Genomic DNA, 21,276 nt, shown 5'->3' on the forward strand with positions numbered 1-21,276 from the left:
CCACCCTTTAATGTTTGATGGGTACCAGAGTTTCTCTCCCCCCCCCCCCCGTTTTTGAGTGCTGCAGCTTAGCTGCATTCCTCAAAATTATAGACATCCAGCTTCCTGATGCAAGGTAAGATTCTCCACATATCGGAGTCCTTCATTGCAGTCTTTTGGATGAATCTGAAAATTTCAGATTCTGTCAGTTCTTGCTTTTTCCGCCTAAAGTTCAGTTCACCCAATTCTGCATCAGTTTGTGGTTTTTTTAAAGGACCGCATGAATATTTGCACGCATTTTCATGCTAATTTCTCCCAGTACTCTCATTCTTGTGTTCATTTCCCCTCAGTATATAATTTTTTGTGTGCAGTTCATTTGTTTGTTGGATAACCGCATTGCAAAATTTGGAGAAGTGTGAATTTCAAAGGATAAGTTGCACTTTGGTTTGTGTATTGATTCAGGAAGTGTGAATTTGGTATGTTTGCATTAAAAAGAAACTGGATGAATTTCTCGTCCATTTCTACTTGGAGAATTATGCTTTAACTTCAAATCAGATGAACGGGAAAGCCCCATTGCATTAGTGGAAGTCCTTGTGTGCACTTCTGCTAGTGGCACTAGTTAGCTGAATCCTGCCCTATATATAATATGTGTGTGTGTGTGTGTGTGTGTGTGTGTGTGCGCGCGCACACACACACACAGACACAGACACAGACACAGACACAGACACACACACACACCACTCCCAACATATTTAAAACCAAGTTCGTTGAATGGGCAGGTGATTTGTCCTGGCTACTAAATGTCATTTTTGTTACAAACTCTAATTTGCTCTTTTGCGTAATTGAACTTCTCATACACAAAATAGCCAGATTTCCGTGCCTCCCTCCCACCAAGGTTCCCCAGCTTGTTGCATCTGTATCTGTTGGCAAATATTTCCATGGTACAATAGCACCAGAAAGTATTACCAGGCACACTGAGCACAGCTTTTACAAACATTAAAGTTTGTGTTTCTTGCTGTAGGTATAAAATTTGTGTGTCATTTCCCATATTTCTACTTATTACTGCTAAGGAGATGTTACCTTTGTCTTAAAGCTTTCCCTTTTAAGCTGCTATGTGAGGCTACTTCACTATTTCATGTTTAGTTGTGTGTTGTTGTTTTAATCGAACAGTGCTATCTCCTCTCGTGCATTCGAAAGAGGAATAACTCTTACTGTTTTGCTTATTTCAGCAAGACAACCTAGGATCCCAATTTAGCCATATGAGTCTCTCCCGACAGCCATCTGGGGAAGCTGCTGATCCTCATGCCACCATGTTCCAGTCCACGGTTGTCCTTCAGCCTCCACAGCAATCTGGTTTCATCATAGCAACGGCCCCACCTCCTCCACCAGCCCCACCGCCACCCCCTGGCCAAACTGTTCCTACTCCTAATTACAGTGCATCCAGCCACCCTGTCAACCAGCAAGTTCTTCAGCAACAGGGATATATGCAGCAACCAATGCCACAGGTAGAGAGAGCTTTGTACTATTACCAGACAATGTCAAAGGTGTAGTTCATATTAACTGCTGGTTAAACTGAATCTGGCTTTGTGTAGGGCTTCCTCTTCCTCCCACTCCTTTAATTTATGTGGAAGCAATCTGAACTTCATGCTTCAATCACAGAAAGAATTAGAGGACCCTTGCTGTCAACAAGTATTAACTTTGTTTTTGCTTAATTTTAGCAGAATTAGAAGTTGATGCATATTTATTACATATGCGAGTCTTCTGTTCTTTAAAAGGACCATGTGTGCATTACAATAGTTAAAATAAAGCCTCATAGGTGTTCCACTGACATATTTGTAATACAGTATTTTGACCTAAACAATACGTACTTTAAGTGAGACTACAGTACTTAGCCTGTATCTTGTTATTGTTGAGACTTCCAGAAGAGCCTCCTCTGCTTATGATAATGGATTGTATCCAACAAAGTCATATTCAGAAAAAAACCCTATTGAAATAAGTGTACTTAGGTTAATCATGCTCATTGTGTCCACCCAGGCTTGGCCAAACTTGGCCCTCTAGCTGTTTTGGGACTACAATTCCCATCATCCCTGACCACTGCTCCTGTTAGCTAGGGATGATGGAAGTTGTAGTCCCAAAACAGCTGGAAAGCCAAGTTTGGCCATGCCTGATACAACCCAATACTTCGGTTATCACATCAGCTGACAAAGCATGGAGCCACATTGTGTCTGTTTGCTGTTTTGGATCTAAAGCTGGATACAATGAATGCATGTTAAAATTTCACCAAGAGATAATGCTGTTCAGCAGCTAAACATTTAAATAACCCCACTCCTCCTATTTTTCACTAGACTTGCTTTTCTGAGTGTGTGTATGTGTATGCTTATATGCTTTCTTATTTATCTGCCATCATTTTATGCTGTTGGACTTGACTCAATTATAGAAGCATATAAATGAATCTTCAACATGTTGCTTCCTTTTTAGATGCCAGCCTGTTACTGCGCTCCAGGCCAGTATCCACACTCCAGTCAGCAGTATCGGCCAGTTACTTCTGTTCATTACAACACACAGCAAAACCAGCCACTGCCACAGCCTGCACAGCAGACAGGTTGGTGGTCTCTCCCCCTCCCCACCCCCTATAGCCCAAATGCATGGACTTTTTCAGGGTGCTGTGTAATGCAGGAGGGAATGCGGTGTTGTTGTGAAAGCCTGAAAGGTCTGTTACAAATAAAGTAAGGGTTTTTTTTGGCTTTGAAGTGCTTTGAAGTGAAAATGCATTCTTTTAAATTGTTCAAGCTGATAAATCCTAAGTTACCGGATTCACAAGAAAAGAGGGTGGGAAGTAAATTATTTGTTTGGAAAACATAACCTTGAACACTCATTCTCTTCAATCCATTTTTGGCAATGTGAAGAACTTCTAACAAAAGTCCAAATTGACATGGATTGATGTTCTCCTCAATTTTCAACTCTCAAGTTTGTGCAATTTATACTGTAACTGTAGCATTGCTCCATAGGTTTTTACCTTAAACTTGTTCAGAAATTCTTCAGATAAGATATCTCTGATCCTGAGTTATGGTGAACAAGTTTATCTCCCATTGCCCTTGGCTTTTGATGTTTCTCTGAGTCTTCATCCTCAAAATCGCATAAAACTAACATTTTGGCTTAGACTTTTCTGTGTGTTTTCTGCTGTTTCTTGAACCTCGTTTAGTCATAGGTGGTAGTTTTAATACAATGACACCCTTACTTTTTGCAGATTGAGCTCTATTGTCAAGAAGTTTTGTACTTCAGTATGGTTTAGTGTTTGTGCATGCATTAATTGTTAAGAAGTACAAAGGGGATTCTTCTTTGAGAATTGACAATTGGACTCAGATGCTTTGCTTTATTTTTTGAAATTTTGCTTTACACCAGATCCTCTTAGAAACACTTTCTAGAATATGAAGAGGAACAGTTACGGCTTTTGTCCCACTGGCAATACCTGTGTTCCCAATGAGCATGTTTTCATTCCCACAGCAGCTAAATAAATAGCAGGGAATATAGGATTGGCTTCTCTTTTAATATGTGCTGTAGAAGTGCAAGGGCTGTCAAAAATGAGATTGTGGCCTTGATCTAGTCATGTTGATAAGGGTTTTAATAATTTTTAATGCCGCCTTTGAAAACTTTGAAAAGGAATACCTCTCACACCATTGGGTCAGGCATGCTGTATCTACGTAGGCCCACATGGAAAGATCTTTTATAGGAAAGGATCAGGCTGCTATCAGAATACTCAGAGTGTCTGCTCTCTTCCAAATCCCACACAAAGGCTTCCAGGAAGACCTGTTTTAAAGTCTGTGTTGATTATATTGGTAGGAGCCACCTTGACTCATTGTGAAGGGATGAAGTAGCATTTGAGCATTCGAAAAGTCAAATATTACCCATTCCTTTATATATCAACTATTTTAAGTCACCTCGAGGATGTCTTTGGGACAGAAGGGTAGCATGCATTCCAGAAAAAAAAGTTACGATTTTCTCACTTTAAAATACAAATTTAAAATCACATAACTAATTCTTATTGAGCAGTGTTTAAAAACATTTACAGAGCACCACAATATTACAAGGGCAAGGATGATAAAGAAATCCTAATAGAAAATAATATATTTTATTTTTTTAAAGAACCACCTTTCAAATCTATTATATTTCAGCAGTGATTTTGGCACTAATAAAGTGTAGTTCTGTAGTAGGTTTAGGGCTACTAACATTGAATGAGAGAGAATTGTATGATCATATTTGCTTATATTTGCCATTGTACATGGGAATACAGCCATGTTAAAGTTAGATTTTGCCCATCTTAGCAAGATTTAAAATGAACCCTCCCTCTTTTTGTGTGCACATGGTATTACTTTAATCTTTATTTTAGATCTGAACAAGTTGCCTTGAATCAATATGAAGTTGGGACCTATTGAAATCAATATAAAAAATAGGTACAAACTTTTCACACTGATTTATTGAATTTCAATGGGACTGCAAGTAACTTCTAAGTATAGAGTTTGGATGTATGCAGTGGCTTGGATCCTAATTCTTCCTGCCCTGCATTCCACCTTGCATTCTTTAGAAGCCCTGCCCCAAGAAACTTTTGGGGAGAGGGCTAGAAATTCCTTAATTTACCTTCTAATCCAAGATACTTCCTTTAATTGCATAAGGATACTGTCTCTGACTTGGCTGCCTTTGAGATATTTTAGGGCTCATTAGCCAATCATGTCACACAGTTATTAAAATTCTCCTCTGTTTTCTCATGCAAGTTTGCCTTACAATATTGAGGATTGCTATTGATGAAACGCAAGCAGAAACTTCCTTTGCAGTGTAGAACTTGGTTGCATGGGTCCCAGCCTAAATATTTTCCATCTCGAACAGTAATTCTCACTCCTGTTTTACAACTTACGCTGGGCAAGACTGCCATGACCAATACATTGTGGATGCAGACATTGCTCATCAGTTTGCTCCTGCGGAAGGGGTTTTGCACGTTAGCCAAAGGGCCAGAGCAGGTTTGTTTCTGGGGAGTTGTGCCAGTTTATACACACATTTAGAAGCTTCTGGAACCACCAGTGCTCTGCTGGAAAATTAGGTCCAAGCTGCTGAAGCTTAGAGGAAATGTCAAGTTAGTGTAAGGTTTTTTGAAGAACGGCCTGGAAAGTTTCCTGCTGTGTGTATGGGAGTTTAAAGATTTCTAGTGCAATAGGAAATAGTATCTATGTAAGTACAAAAAAAGCACAAGCGCACTGCAAAATGTGAAAGGACGGAAGTGTTTAAGCCCATTCTTTTTAAGTGAAAGCAAAAATAAGCCCTTTTGAATGCTCCCTGTTGTTCACCACTATCTTCAGTGACCTGTGGGTTTTTTTTACTTTGCAGCATTTTAAATATTTTAGATAATTACTGAAAACAATTTTCAGAATATCTACGTATTTTGTAGTAAATGTGTGGTTTTATGTGTGTCTCTGTGACAAACCAGGCCGTGGTATGTGTGATAGATTGTGCAATAGATTGGCTTTATTCATGAGCTGTTGGATTCGGGGCCGTAACACTGTCTGAGAGGGTTACATTTCTCACAGTGAACCGGTCTCTTTTTCAGCTGCTTCCTGGCTTCCTTTTTAAAGGGGTCTCAGGTGTGTCTGTCTTGGATTGTTGCTTTCCGATCAAGGAGCAAACACTGTTCTTCCCTTTGAGAAAATAAAGAAAGAAAGGTCAGCAACATCTGTCCTTACCTAGGTGGCACTAGAAGGAAGCACCAGGAAGGTGATGTTCAGAAACAGACATTGGGCAAGAATATCTTTGACAGGCTTTTTTTTTTTTTTTGCCTTTTTGTGGTCTGTTTTGTGTGTCCTGTGTTTTTTGTGTGTTTTCTCACCATGCTTGAGGTTTGCACTTCGTTAGTGAAATATTATGTCTCTTCCTAATTGCATGAGATGCAGATCGTGATACTATAAACAATTTCGTTATTTAAGGAAGAGATAGTATTGCAGAATGTATTTTCTCGTTCTTTGCAGAGCTCTTGAATTTTGGGAAGCATGAGGTTTTTAACTACAGTTTGCTAGCGCTGCTGTAAAATAAATTTCAGCAGGTGTTGCTTCTTCCCTTTCTTTTTCCTGCTGAGTGCTGTATTTCTTTCATGCCACTTGGTATTCTGGGGTAGAATAGTGAAGCTAAAAATAGAAAGTGTCTTGAAACCCCATGGGGCAGTGTGTTAGCAGCAATTTATATTGCCCTAGTTCCTCTCTCAGCATGGAAAATTGATTTTTGCTTTGTCTGTGTGAAAGTGCCAGAAGACACTGAATAATTTTCACAACTACACTGCAGTCCCTGAGAAATATTTATTTTTTAAAAAATTGAAGTTGCAGCACTTTTGTAGATTTCCAGGTTTCTATGCCATCATTGATGCCATAGCCTGGGTTCTAGTGCTGCTGGACACAATTTGTTAGGTGCTGAATATATTCAGGCATCTATTTTATATGAAAATATAGAACTCTTGAGAGGAGAGCATGATAAAACCTCAGGATCTCTCTTTTCTAAACAGGATTGGGAGGGAGGTATACTAAGTAAACTGTAATTTTGCAACCATGCATATTTAATCTGGCTTGTACACATCTTTTAAGTTTATGTTTTAATAGTAGATTGTTAACATGTGTTTTAGCTGCAGTCCCACTCAATTACTTCAGATTATTACTGATTTCACCTTTTAAAAGAGATTGCATGCTTTATTTCCTTGATGCATACATATGATCTTAATAAGGAAATAAAGATCCTGCTTCTACAGGATGTAGTTTTGCATAGTACGTCCAATATTTTAGGTACAAGGCAAACCTGCCTTAAGGACAAGAAGTTGGGTGAAATCATCCACTTCTCCGTTCCGAGCTTTTGAATCTTTATCTAGTAATGAACATGATATTTGATAGCCTGTGCCTAGAAAACAGGTGTAGTCCACTCATCAGACTTAACATCTTATGCCATGCTCATTACTAATCAAATAAATTTGCTGCAGCAAAGACTTGTAGGAAAACAAAAACAAGGTGTCATGAATGGGTTCATTATTTTTCGGAGAGCCCTAAGGTTTAGTACTGTATTCAGTCTGTCTGGGATTGTGAATGCACACATGTAAATAATGGAGCATGGCTGTCCAGATGAAACACTTCTATTTAGAGTTAGGCAGAACCGATTATTATTATTATTATTATTATTATTATTATTATTATTATTATTAAACAGCAAAGCACTGACACAGGCGATACATCTTGTTTTCAAAAGCAGGACAGCAAAGTGTAATGGAATGTGATACTTCCCTTGAAACTGAGGACTGGAAAATCAGTGTCTGAAAGTTCAGCACAGCATTCACCATTTCAAAGTACAAATAGTAGCTTGGCCCCCCTCATGTTTTCAAAGGAGAGAAAAAATGCCAAACACATTATAATGCAACAGCTGAAATGAGGCCTCTCAAGCACTGGGTGCTTTACTTTATTTATATGATTTTCCAGGGAGACAGGAAGGCACAATTGTAAAGGAGCAATTAGGAAGAAGAGCAAAAAGATAGCATTATGTGGCCAGAAAAAAGAGAAAGGGGCAGCTGATCATATTTTAACGGATGAAGGTGTATATTGCAGAATGTAGGTCTTAATTTGAGTTTCTAAGGGCTCAGTGTCAGTTTATTGAAATAAAACATGTTTGAATGTTACAGATACAGTGCTGGGTTTTCACTGGAGAAATATCCCATGCCTTTAAAAGCTGTGCTCAGCACCCAGTGCTTTACACTGTATAAAAAAAAGCTTACAAGAATGGTACATTTTTTTTACATTCCACATGCAAATTATTTTCCAGTAATTGGATGGGAAAGAGAACCTTTTCTATTAACTTATTCTGTTCACCCAGCAAAGGAGCAGTGCCGAATCTTGCCAGCTCCATGCATAGTTTTACTGGGACCATATACCTTATTCTCAAAATAGAAGAAAAATAGGCACCTGGCATTGATAAGACTATGCTCAGTCTTCATTTCTTAAGTAACTTAGAAACTTGAGCCTGTTCTGTCAATCTGTATGAAGGCATTTGGTTTAAGAAGATCTGGTAATATACTTTTAAGGTGATCTGATAATACCTTGGCCTTTAAGTAGCGAGGTGGTACCTTAGCTTAAGGTCAGTGAGAATTTAGTCCTTGTTCCTGTCCTTTGAACCCCTTTGGGAGACTTCCAAACTACCATCTTGTCAGTAAATGGAAAAGGTGATAGGAGGGGGAACCTTTTATTGCAAAATATTCCATGTTCTTTTTATACTTAGGACTGTTCCAACTCATGAAATAAGTCAGACCTGTGACCAGGTAAACAGACACACACATAACACACACACCTCAGCCTTCAAAAGTAAGATAAATTGTCTGTCTTGCATTGTTGTTCGGTGGGCTAGTTCAACTTGATATGCATGTGTTGTTACTGATTAAAATAAAACAAAATTACTCGAGGAGACAATGAAAAAAGAAAGGAATCAAAGTTCAAAAAGCCAATGCTTTGTATACCTGAATAGAATCTGTCATTTTAGTGAAAATGAAGTACAAACTCATAGTTGCACTGGACTTAAGTAGGCAGAAGTTGCCACATGCCAACTAATTATGATTCGTTGGAGGAACCGTCCAAACAAAACTGCCCCATTTATCTATAGTGCCCTTTAGATGTTATAACACTGGCATGGGAGCTCATTTTCCTGTGAGTTCAGTCAGTGCTATTGCTGTGACATCTGAAAAGGCCCACAATTATATGAGCAGGGCTATTGACATGGGTCTTACTGCACAGTTGTTGACAGATCCTGTGCAGTTATCCCTGCCAACCTCATGCTGATCCTTTAAACATTACAACATATTTGTGCAATAAACCCACAGATTCCTGTACTACAGCTGTAGCATCTAAAGGGAACTGGGGTATAAATATGTTTTGTTATAACGTGTCAAAATGAATAATAATCTTTCTGTATTTGCAGGTTACCAAGTTATGCCTAACCAGCAGCAAAACTACCAGGGTTTAGTTGGCGTCCAGCAATCTCAGAACCAAAATCTAGTCAGTGGCCAGCCAAACAATATTGGAAATCAGATCCAAGGTGTACTTGTTCCGTACCCACCTGTGCCATCTTATCAAGTAAGCTATTGTCTGTTGTTGTCTTCTTATTGCAAATATGAAATATAATTGATTCTTTTTTAAAACACTGAAGCTTTGCCTAGTCAGGACTAAGGGTGGTTAGTCACTTTTGGAACAGGGTTATCACAAATGTATGCAAACTTCATTCTTAACTGCCGCAAAATGGTTTGTTGAAGTGAAACATTTTATTTGTAGACTAAAGCTTCACAGTTACTCAGTTTGGATTTTAAGCAATGGAGAAATTTTGCTTACTCTGTTTCCAGAGATCAGCTAAGCCCATTTGCAGAACAATCAAGGTGGCCGAATACAGTGCGCGTCACCTTGTCTTTCTGCATATTAGTTTTGTGTAGCTGACATTCACCTATCACTGTTCCACATCGTTTTCATAGGCATCTTGAAGAGCCAGAGTCTCTGGGAAATCCTCTCTGCCATTCCACAGGCTCTGGTCAAGAGTGAGACCTAAGACTTCCTCTGAGCTAAACCACTTCAAATTATATGTAGGGGCTGCTGGAAAACTAGAACCAGGAAGAATATTAGGCTCTGGAAGGCCCTGACACCTAGTTTTCTTTGTGAATGGAATTACTTTGTATGGATGAGAACTCATTCATTTTGGACCCCTACCTATAATTTGAAGCATTTCATCCTAGCAATAGGTTTTTGCCTCCTTGGTAAGTACTAGGCTGTCTCTCTTGGACCCGTGAAGCTGTTGTCAGGATGGCTATTTATGGACCTTGGTTTACAGCAGGACTTGGGAATGTGTGGCCCTCCATTTGATATTGGACTCCCTTCTTCTATCAGCCCCAGCTAGCATGGTCAATGTGTTGGGATTATGAGAGGTGCAGTCCAGCAACTTCTGGAGGGTCACTGGTTCCCCACCCCTTGTTTACTAAACAGGTTGTCACAATAAATGTGTCAGTTCTTTTTCTTTTAAAAAAACTTCATTAGGTATCCTAACGTTCTTCTAATCCTCAGGTTTCAATGGCTCAAGGTTCCCAAGGAATGTCTCAGCAGACATATCAACAGCCAGTTGTTATTCCCAGTCAGTCTAACCAAGGACTATCCACATCGGGAATGCCAGTTTACTACAGTGTCATTCCATCTGGACAACAGAATAATTTAAGGTGAGTTTAACATTATTATTTTTTTTAAGAATGGGTCATATTATTTGTATGCTGCTTTTCCACAAAATGGTTGTGCTCAAGCCAGAATCCACAAGAAAAAAAGGCAGTAGGAAAAGCAGTTCATTCAAAAACTTATTGATCTTTAGTAATCTGAGCTGATGTATTTACAAGGATCTGAAATACAATTTCCTACATAGAGGCTGTTTTATTTTTATTATTAAAAGAGAAATGTCTGGTGGTCATTTTAGTCAAGAAGTGCTGTAATTGTGCAGGGCATGTAGCTCAGTTGGTTAGAGCGTGGTGCTGATAATGCCAAGGTTGCATTTTCAATCCCTGTAAGGGACAGCTGCATATTCCTGCATTGCAGGGGGTTAGACTAGAAGATTGTCAGGGTCCCTCCCAACTGTTATGATTCTATGTTTGCTGAAACTTCAAAAACCATAAAGTGCCTTCCTGGGCATATATTTATTTTCTTAAATTTCTTATTTTGCTCAGTGGATCTTAGACTTTACAGCAATATGCTCTGTGCCTTGTTCTCACTCCTCCTTGCAGGAAAATTGCAACTGTGCTTACTTAGGATGCAAAAAGATAATACATTTTCAAACTGTACTTACTCCCTTTTTTCTGGCACAGAAACAGCACAGCTTTCCCCACAGCTTCACAACACAATGGGGAGTTAATCATCATCATTTTAAATGCTGCTCTGGGCTGTCTGTCTTGCCCATCCTCCTCCTAGTCTTAAGATGTGCTGTTCACCTTTTCAAAAGGTGAGAGAGCAGGAAAACACAGCATTAAAAACAAACCCTTAAAATGAGCAGCAAAGCTGCTTCAAAGATGTGGGTCTGAGTTTGCAGTTTCAAACTGATAAGCATTGTGCATAGCCAGATTCTACTGCGGAGCTGGTTACCTCTGACCTAGACCCCCGACAAGGAATGATACATCGGTATATAACAGGCATAGGCAAACTCAGCCCTCCAGATGTTTTGGGACTGCAACTCCCATCATCCCTGACCACTGGTCCTGTTAGCTAGGGATGATGGGAGTTGTAGTCCCAAAACATCTGGAGGGCCGAGTTTGCCTATGCCTGGTATATAACATAGTGAGTGCATTTCCTCAGTGTCTTGACTGCTCAAGCTGTCTTAGGTCTCTGTGCAATCCTGGTTTCTGGAAGGAGTTAATTTGGCAGCAGTCCCAGACAAGTAGGAGAATTACCTATGCTATCTGTTTCACTTATGCCAGTCTGCAGGTGACCTGCTCTAGCTTTTGTAAAATTATAAATATATTTATTTACAGCCCACCTTTTCCCCAGACCAGGACTCAAGGCAGCCAACAGATAAAAACACAAAAACACAGATAAAACAGAAAAAGGCTAAATACACAGGAAATGTGACATATTCCACTGAACCTTTGCATCCAGTCAAAGTGTATGTGTGAGGGGGTTGTGTAACATATGCAGTACCTCGTGCTAGGCTCAAATTTTACTCCTAATTGTGGCGTTTCATTTGCACCATCACAAAGAAGGTTGTGATTTAAACAGTGGGAGCTGACAGCAAGCCGCTTTGTGGTTCAATTGGATTTATTCAAGCATTTAACAAATACATAGTTGTTCTAATGGCATTCATTTAGTTTTTATTACTAGCGGTACTACAAGGATGGATGAAACGATCTGATTCTTATTTGAGTGCTAAGAGGCAAACTAAGATGTCTCAAAAGGGCAATCTTGTATGTGTCTATTTGAAGGTAAAAGCCCCATGTAGTTCAAAGAGGCTCACTCCCAGGGTAAGTATGCATAGGATTATAGCCCAAGTAGTGTGCTGTATTTTTCCATTGGTCCAGAAGGTATATTTTAGCCTGTTACCAGCTCCTGTTGTGTTTGTGGAACCCACACCCTACCATTTCCTCTCCTATAGCGATGAAAGACATAATGCAGAACTTATTTCTACACATCATCCAATGGATTTCTGCATTAGGATGGATTAATCTGATTTGTGACAAATGAATAAACCTGTAATTACTCCCTAATGACAAAACAGACGAAGTGTTTTAAGCAGGACCTGCAAATGGATACCGAGAGATGACTGTATCCTATGGTTTTACTTCACAAACATGGATATGCCACTGGGCAGAGAGTAAAGTATCAACACAACATTAGTTTCCCACTTAAGGCCAATTTCTTTCCCTTATCAAGTAAAATGGATGGGTTTCAAAGGATAAAGCAATAGTATCCTGCACAGCTTTTTGGTCATCTGCAGTTATTCTGCAGAAGTACTGCGAAATAGATTTTGAGGTCACCTTGGTGAAGAGTTCTGACTTGGTTTATATTCCCTGCAAAACAATGAAAAAATCTCGCCTGTAGGTTATCTTTGTATCAGTTCTATTTGATATTTAGGGTTCCTTTGATCTTTGAGCGTTGTGCTTTGAAAGCAGCTTTTATTTTTTTAATGTCAGCAATTTGCAGTAATGTGTTGCATTAATGGCAATCTTCAAAGCCTGGTCACCTTTCCAAAAGCCACACCATGAATAATTCACAAGAAGATTAGAGAAATGAGAACAGTCACTAATTTTTTCCCCTATGGCAACTGTTTCACCCTCTCATCTTAAATTTTATTAGTATAAATTGTAAGTAGGGTTCATTCCCCCCCCCCTAGAGCTTATAAATCTTTTCAAATTATGAAACGACAAACGAATTGTAAAATGGCAAAAAGGGAAGGAATAATAATGTGCCCAAGCAGTCTGTAGGATAACCACCTTACACAGGTTTGGCTGCTTTCTTCATCCTGCGGGGGCCAAGGAGGAGGGCTACAGCTAGCCAGCCCTGTGCTACCTCTTTACCTATTTTGCCAGGATGGCAGGTGTATGAACTAGCAGGGTTGCGCAGCTGTACTTTCTGTAACAAGTAAATTATGTATTGGTTCTCCTGTTCAAAATCAGATCGCATGCTACAAGCGGCTTTCACAAATTTCAGATATCCTGGCTGAGGTCTACAGTTTGCATTTAATACACGATGTTTTCCTTCCTTCCATCTCTCTCTCTCCCCCCGCCCCCCCCCCCGGCCCGCTTTCTGCAGCTCATCAGTAGCATATCTTCAGCCTCCTGGATCAGAGCAGATACAGTTCCCTAGGGCAACCTCGCCCTGCAACTCCCAGCAACTCCAAGGACAACAGTGTGCAGGTGTGAAAAGAGAATCGTGACCATTAGACCCTTTCACTCTCTGATCGTGGGGCTAATTTTTAAAAAATAAAAGCAACAACCTTATTTGCTTATCAATCCTAGTCCAGTGAAATTGCATACAGTGAGTAGTGCATGTACTGGATTCTAAGATTTGTTGAAGTTCATGAATGGAGACTTGCCTGCCTTCTTATCTCCATACCCCTCCAGGCCCCGTGACCCCTGAGAAGCCCTATCAAGAAGGCCCCGGGCACCCTTCCAACCAGTGTGGGATGGCATGCATCAGGCAGGGGTGGGCCTTCTGCTGGGGAAGTGGATCTCACCAAAATTAGATAGACCTCTTCCTGGCGGCAGCAGCAGCAGCAGCAGCAGCAGCAGCCGCCGCCAATGAAGTGGGCATTGGGGCAATGATGTCAACTGTCTGCTCTCCTGGCCTAAAATATTTTTGCTGTTCTGGCCTAACTTACCTCACAAGGTTATGGAAAGAATGAACTTGAGAAGGAGAGCCTGTATGTGCCACCTTCAGTTCCTTCAAGGAAGGGAAGGAGACGAATGAAATAAGGATCTGGAGAGCAGTGGGTGCTCAGCATATCCTAGGTCTGGCTTTTGTGTTCAAAGCACACACAAAAAGTTTCTCGTAAATCCTTATAATTTCAGAGAACAATTGGTACTTTGCATTGTGTACTTGGTGTTCTTAATGGAACTGTAAAAAGAGGAAGAAAAAGAATAATAGCTTAACAATGTGCTCTGGGTTTCTAAATGTTATTAGTTGGGATTTTGGAGATTTGTTTCTTTAGAAAATATATATAAAAAAATAATAAAATTTGTCCAGTAGCACCTTAGAGACCAACTAAATTTGTTCTTGGTATAAGCTTTCATGTGCATGGACACTTTTTCAGATACACAAATACCTGTTTCTTTATGAGCTATAGTTCCCCCCCCTCTCAGGAAAACTGTTGTGCAGTAGGCAGAGTATATATATAAAAAGTAGGTTGGAGGGCTGCAAAATTGCTTCCAACATGTACAAAAGCCCTGAATTGTGTCTCACCCCATTTTCATCTCTGACCTTGGTGGATCACGGAGTGGAGAATTTGCTGATGGCCTTAGCAGGTGGATGGATTAAGGTGGCTGGAAGCAATCTTTAGGAAGGTTGGGGTAACTAGGAACTTAAGCACCCTTCTTTCCTAATTTTGTTTTGTAGCAGTAGCACCACCACCAGGTGGAGGAATGGTAATGATGCAACTCAGTATACCCAACAATCCTCAGCCTCGACCCCATTCACCTCCCCAGTGGAAACAAAATAAATATTATTGTGACCATCAAAGAGGGCAGAAGTCAACAGATTTTGGCGCTTTGGACAGCTCTACACAGGTATTCCATTTTGATGTTTTAAAAGGGGGAGAGCATTCATTTCATCATTTTCAGTGTATAACAGGTTTTAAAAAATATTTATATGCCTAAATATTATATATTGTGGAAACGACTAAGAAAGTTGTACAGATCGCCAGTATAAAATTGCCCCTTTTTCCGTATAATCAGTGGTTCCTGTGTCTTCGCCCACACGCACCACAATATTGGATGGCCTAGGGCTGCAGCAAAAGGAACAGCACACTAGTATGGGGCACAGTCTGTCCTTCAAATGGTATCTCCAAAAGGTTTCCTGACTTACATGTTTAGGAAGAGGGGCAGAGTATTGTTTCTTGCGTTTAAGCATCTTGCCAGTCACAGAAGTAGTAACTTTGTAATGGGCTTGTGATTTTCTGCATCATAGCTGCATAACAGAGAATCATCTCTTTATATGAAATGGAAAAGGAGAAGATTTCAAAATGCACAAATTCACAGTTCACTTGCAGTCTATGAAACTGATATTCACAAGGGCCACCGCCCCCCACCAAACAAACTTGAAAGGGTTGCTTTCATCTATTCTCGTAAACTCAGGCATAATGTTCTCTTTTATTTTTTGTTTTCTTTTAAAGTTGCAGCATAGTCCACAAATAGGTAGCCCTGTCACCTCTCCAGCCCAGTCGCCAGCGCCAAGTCAGCTGTCAAACATAAAGAACATCCGTCCCACGTTAACACCTCTTCCTCTTGTACCCCCATTCTCTAGACCCTTTGTTCCTGGACAAGGTAAGAACTTGATTACATTTTTTACTTTTTTTAATTCACTTGGAGAGTCGAATTTTAATGTTTCTCCTAAGGCATGTTGACTTCCCATGAATTTGGAATTGACTCCATCCTAATTAACTGCTGTCAGTGCAGTTTCATTGACTTGGAATATCGATACCATTGCACAGAAACAGTTAATTGCATTTGTTTAGAATTATTTAGAATTGATTGTGCAATCTGAAACCTAAGTTTATTTCTATGTCTTCTTCAGGAGATGCCAGATATCCCTTACTTGGCCAGCCGTTGCAGTACAATCCTCCAGCTCTGCTACATGGGCATGTAGCAAGTCCACAGGTAGGGAACAGTAGGAAACAGCCCAATAATTTGGATGTCACTTGTTTGTAAGTCAGGTTCATTTTATAAGTGGGAAAGAGAGATTACCCACTTTCCTAAAAAAAAGGAATTGTTGATGTTAGTAAAAAGTAGGAGCAGCTATTTTGAAATAAAAAACATGCATAAGTGATGCTCCAGTTTGGGGTGGGGAGAACCAAGATAGTTTCATTACAAATTAGGCTAGACAAAAATGTCCATTGTCAAAATGAAACTGCATACTGTTACAGATTTCTGTATATGTTTGCCCTCTGTGTCTTAAGTTGAAATCCAGGTTAAAGACAGGTTTGGGGGTAGTAAGAATCTAGGCTTCACCTAGAACTACTGCCATCTTGCAGAGTGTAGAGGTGCACTGTGCTGTTTGGATCTCAAAGAGGGTTCATTGACCAATTAAGGTAAAGGTAAAGGTACCCCTGCCCGTACGGGCCAGTCTTGCCAGACTCTGGGGTTGTGCGCCCATCTCACTCAAGAGGCCAGGGGCCAGCGCTGTCCGGAGACACTTCCGGGTCACGTGGCCAGCGTGACAAAGCTGCATCTGGCGAGCCAGAGCCACACACGGAAACGCCGTTTACCTTCCCGCTGGTAAGCGGTCCCTATTTATCTACTTGCACCCGGGGGTGCTTTCGAACTGCTAGGTTGGCAGGCGCTGGGACCGAGCAGCGGGAGCGCACCCCGCCGCAGGGATTCGAACCGCCGACCTTTTGATCGGCAAGTCCTAGGCGCTGAGGCTTTAACCCACAGCGCCACCTGCGCTCCCATCATTGACCAATTGCTCCAATGCAATTATTCGAGTTCTTCTGGAGTGCAAGTAATTTTTGTCAATGTGAGAGATGTGCCACTTCATGGGTTCAAATGGCACAGCACTGCACCTGATGCCAAGTAAAGCATTTTCAAGAAAAGGAAGCAGTAGTTTACCATTTGCTCCACTTAGATGGATTGTGTCACACCCTCCATCCCTTGTGGGAGGTAAAAATCAACCTCTGATCATTCTTTGTGTATGTCTGACCCCTCTCCCTGGTAGTGTCAGCCTGGAAGCAGACATGGGAACCGAGGAAGAAAGCCAGCCAAAAAGGCTGCTTCAACAGACCTTGGTGCAGGAGAACCAGGTATGTGACGTATTGTAACTTTGATGCTGCTGAACTACTAGGAAGGTATATTATGCCTGTTACCATTCTATCACAGCTCTCTAGGTCTAAATGTCGTCTGGAGATGGATTCAGAATATGCCACAGCAATAAGAGGTGTGATAGGTTACCTGTCCAAAGTGCTTTGCATCTGTGCTCAGATTGTGCGAGCTACTGCTATGATCACATTCATGATCTTAAGCTGATATTGCATAGTATGCTTTGTACACATGCCCCTCTCTGTGATGAAGAGCCAGAGTACATTTTTGGTTTTGAAACTGCTGCCATATCTGGAATGTGTATAAATCTCATTGGAGAGCTTTTTTTTTAACGTACCTGTAACGGAGACAGAGTTTGTGAAAGATTCTTGCAAGAATCACAAAGTGACATTTCTGTTCCAGCAGATTGTGTGTGTGTGTGTGTGTGTGTGTGTGTTTTAATTTGTAGGGTTCCTGCCATGAGAGGGGAAAGCCAAATATTATAATTTGGGTTCCTGCTGGAAATGCTGGTTCTCACATTCAATTTGTTGCAAAATAGCAGATTTAGAAGCATCAGTATTTTTGAAGTTGGTGACTATTGCTACTACTTACTGAAACCCATAGCCACTTAAAATTTACTGGGTAATCTCTAATTATGGCATTGGGTTGTCAGAAGGGAATCTGTCAGTTGAAAAGGGAAGGAGACATTTCAGTGATCCTCCCAGCACTCCTCCTAAATCTGCTTCAGAGAGTCCCACTAATCAATTCCCTCCTGCCTAAGGACAATCACCACTGGATACACTGATCCTGACATTAGTAGCCTCAGGCCACGTAGAAAACTTGGCAGTTAATAGATTACCTTTTCTCTAGGTATTGAGAGGGTGTGGTGGCCCTTGTCATTTCATGTCCATATGCTGCACCTTTCCATTCAGTAAGTTTTCAAAATAGCTGCTGCACAGCTATTGATGTCTCATATGTCTCTTCTTGATAACAATGGGCATTATTGAATTGTTAGTTCAAGGAACTGGGTTGATTGCCAGCCAAGCACAAAAACCTGTTGGTGGGTCTGGATCTGGATACCATAGGCATTACAAAGCAAGCCATTTTTAATCCTGCATGTCTTTTTCCACCCCTCAGTTGTAGGAAAAGTCTTAGAAATTACTGAACTGCCAGAAGGAATAACTCGTGCAGAAGCTGAAAAATTATTTGTGGAACTTCTTAAAGTTGGTGCCAAGATTCGGTGGCTACGGGATCCCCAGTTCCTACAGGTGCAACAGCAGCAACACCATCACTACTGTGGTAGTGGAGATAGTAATGTGAACGCTGAACCTTCCAAACTTAGTGACTTGGCATCTACGTACACGGTTCTAGCAACGTTTCCAACCATGTCTGCAGCCCAAAATGCATTGAAGAAACAAAGTAATTCACTGAACAAGTTTAGGCTGAGAACAAGCAAGAAGCACTACGACTTTCACATTCTGGAAAGGGCTAGTTCTCAGTAACATCTACGTCATTGAACATTCAGCCTTTATCACTTCCATGTCCTTATCTCCTCTACTTGATTGGCTTGATGTTTATGGGTTTTTGTTGTCTTCATAAAAGACTCCTTGGATGTCATGTGACAGTAAAGCCTTTGAAGAAAATAAGCCCAGTGATCCAGGAGAAGATGCAGAAATAAACACGCAATTTAAATCATCAACAACAAAGTAAAATACTGCTGTGATGTGAAACGGACAGGCAGCCTTCTCTGAAGAATGCTGTTGAAAACACCCCTTTTGTAGTAGTTTCGTTTTATATTTCTGAATTCTTGTATCAGATCCAAAGCTCTGTTGTACAGCGAACTTTTGTTCATAAGGAGAAACCATATTCTTACGTGTATTTTGTAATCCCTTTGCACACAGCCAGCACACTTCTATCAGTTTAAGGGCAGTGATCTGGGGGAGGGAGGGAAAGAGAAGCGCTCCTAAGGAATTTCACTGTGTTTCTAGCCCAGTATGCCAAAGGGCAAGGAAGGTAGCATATTTCTCTTCCCCTCTGTTCCTCTTCCAAGGGTAAGGGAATCCAACAATAACTACTGAAGACCTTCTCCAGTCCTGCCGTTTCAAGATTTACTTTAGAGATGTGAACCTTTAACTGCCAATAAATTATATTCCTGAGCAGCTTGCTTCTGTTCCATCAGGATAAGTATTAAAAGGGGGGAAATGAGCACTGCAGAAAATTTTTAACTGGAGCCCATTAGTTTTTAATACACAGTGAGGAAATTAAATGTGACTCCCCCAAATGGCAAAAAAGTATATAAAAAAAGTTTGCACTTTAATTGTGTTCCCATTGATATAGTTTTTTTTCTTTTTCTTTTTTTACTGTAAGAGTAATTGCATTTGATAAGTGCTGGAAACTTCTTAAGTGGTTTAAATATGTTTTTTCATCATTTGTAGAGGATCACTGGACATCAAATGATTCATTGCACATATAAAGGAGACACCTTTTCAATTTCTGTATAATTTGCAAGGCTGTACAATGTGTGCTGATGCAAGCCTTTCTTCAGTTTGGAAAAAAAATAAATGTTTACAAGTACAAGTTTTCCGGTGTACTTTTTTTTGTGAGCTTGAAAGAAATGAACATATTTCATAATGCAGTTGTAGATAGTCATAGCAGGCATCCTTAAGCATTGGAGGCTACTGGATTGGACTTCTGCATGAGGTAAGACTTCAATTAAATTGAATTAGTTCTGGCCGTAAATAGAGAAAGTAAGATCTTAGTAGCAAAGTCATACAATGCACATTCTGTGCACAATTACTTGGAACTAAATTACAGTGGTACCTCTGGTTGTGAACGGCATCTGTTCCAGAGGCCCGTTTGCAACATGAAAAGAGTGCAACCTGAAGTGCTGTGTCTGCGCAGGTGCGCAGCACGATTTGGTGTTTTATGTGCGAAGCGTGATTTAGCCCTTCTGCGCATGCCGAGTGATGAAACCCGGAAGTAACCCTTTCCGGTACTTTCGGGTCACCGCGGGACATAACCTGAAAGAACATAACATGAAGCAAAAGTAACATGAGGTATGACTGTACATTAAGTTTAGTGGAATAATCTATGGTGGGTTTATAGCTTTAATGTAAAAACCTTTGTTGTAATCAGCATCTCTTCGACTAATTCCACTTTCTGATAGTTTCTCTGTTCCACACTACTCTTCCTCCTCCTGAAATCACAGTGGCATTAAATGAATCATGGAGATAAACTGGGTGGAATATGGTGCTGAACAAAAAAAGTTGTCAAATCCACTTTTATGGCATACAAAGTGGTAGTACAACCTTGGCTACAGTCGATTTGGTCCGGGAAACTGCCTAGATGGAAGACTGATTAGGAACGAGTTACAAGCTGCTAAATAGAAACTAGGATTTAATTGTTAGCAGTAAAATGATAAGATGCCCAGCCAAATGCAACCACAGTGCATCAGTTAGCCATTTTATTCTGTACGATGGGTGGTGAAATTAGTGCCTTCCAGATGTATTTAGAACTCCTATTAGCTGCAGCCAGCATGACCAATAGTCTGATCAAGGGAGCTGTAGTCCAGCGGCCATTGCTGCTACACAAGATTAGCCCATACAAGTGGAGATATGAGGAGGAAATTGTTCAGATCGTCAATTCAGATAATAGATTGACATAAATTTATATTAGGTGGCTAAGTACTGAGAAAATATCAGGAGATATTGTTGTCCTTAAACTCATTAAGGACTTAATTTGTTGAGGCAGGTTCTTAGTGCATACTGCCTGTTAATGCCATTTCCTCAAAGTATAACAAAGCATTTTAATACAGAGCATGCTATATTTTTTAGATTGGCAACCAGAATTTTTAGCCTACTTAAAAGTGCAGGTGTTGCATTGTGGGTTGTATCTTCCAGACAGCTGGTCTGCCAATAGCATGTTTTTGTTTGAGTTGTCACTCGCAAATACAGTGGCAAACTCATTTATTAGAGCCAAGATTGGTCTTGTGCCTGGTTTTCATTATTAGTATAACTACTAAAATGCCTCAAGGACACAAGAAACCACTCTACCTATCTCATTAGACTGCCATCTGCATTTACTTGAGTTTTTAGTGTCTGGAAAAAAACAGCTACATAAAAAGCAATGAGTGCAGCTCAATCTTTATACATGTTTACTCAAAAGCAAATACTCTTAAGCTCTGTAAGGCCTAATTTCCTCTCACACCCCAAAAACAAGAGTGTTGCAGCCTTTGATATTAGGAAGCTAGTAAGTTTGTTGGTGAGATGAGTACTTAA

General features: G+C 40.3%; 1 protein-coding gene across 13 annotated transcripts in view; it reads left to right on the forward strand.

Moving 5' to 3' along the window:
- Positions 1-19,576, forward strand: part of R3HDM1 (R3H domain containing 1) — a 47,340-nt gene extending 27,764 nt beyond the window's left edge. For all 13 annotated transcript variants that reach the window (XM_083705526.1, XM_083705532.1, XM_083705536.1 and 10 more), the window contains 10 exons: positions 1,209-1,484; positions 2,458-2,581; positions 8,959-9,113; positions 10,086-10,234; positions 13,302-13,405; positions 14,604-14,773; positions 15,379-15,529; positions 15,780-15,862; positions 16,920-17,004; positions 18,137-19,576. In XM_083705526.1, coding sequence (XP_083561652.1) covers positions 1,209-1,484; positions 2,458-2,581; positions 8,959-9,113; positions 10,086-10,234; positions 13,302-13,405; positions 14,604-14,773; positions 15,379-15,529; positions 15,780-15,862; positions 16,920-17,004; positions 18,137-18,501 — 1,662 coding nt within the window. In that variant the 3' untranslated portion in view covers positions 18,502-19,576. The remainder of the gene's footprint in view (positions 1-1,208; positions 1,485-2,457; positions 2,582-8,958; positions 9,114-10,085; positions 10,235-13,301; positions 13,406-14,603; positions 14,774-15,378; positions 15,530-15,779; positions 15,863-16,919; positions 17,005-18,136) is intronic.
- Positions 19,577-21,276: the final 1,700 nt, after the last annotated feature.

The sequence above is a fragment of the Podarcis gaigeae genome (genome assembly GCF_964106915.1).
Source record: "Podarcis gaigeae genome assembly, chromosome: 1".
NCBI lineage: Eukaryota > Metazoa > Chordata > Lepidosauria > Squamata > Lacertidae > Podarcis > Podarcis gaigeae.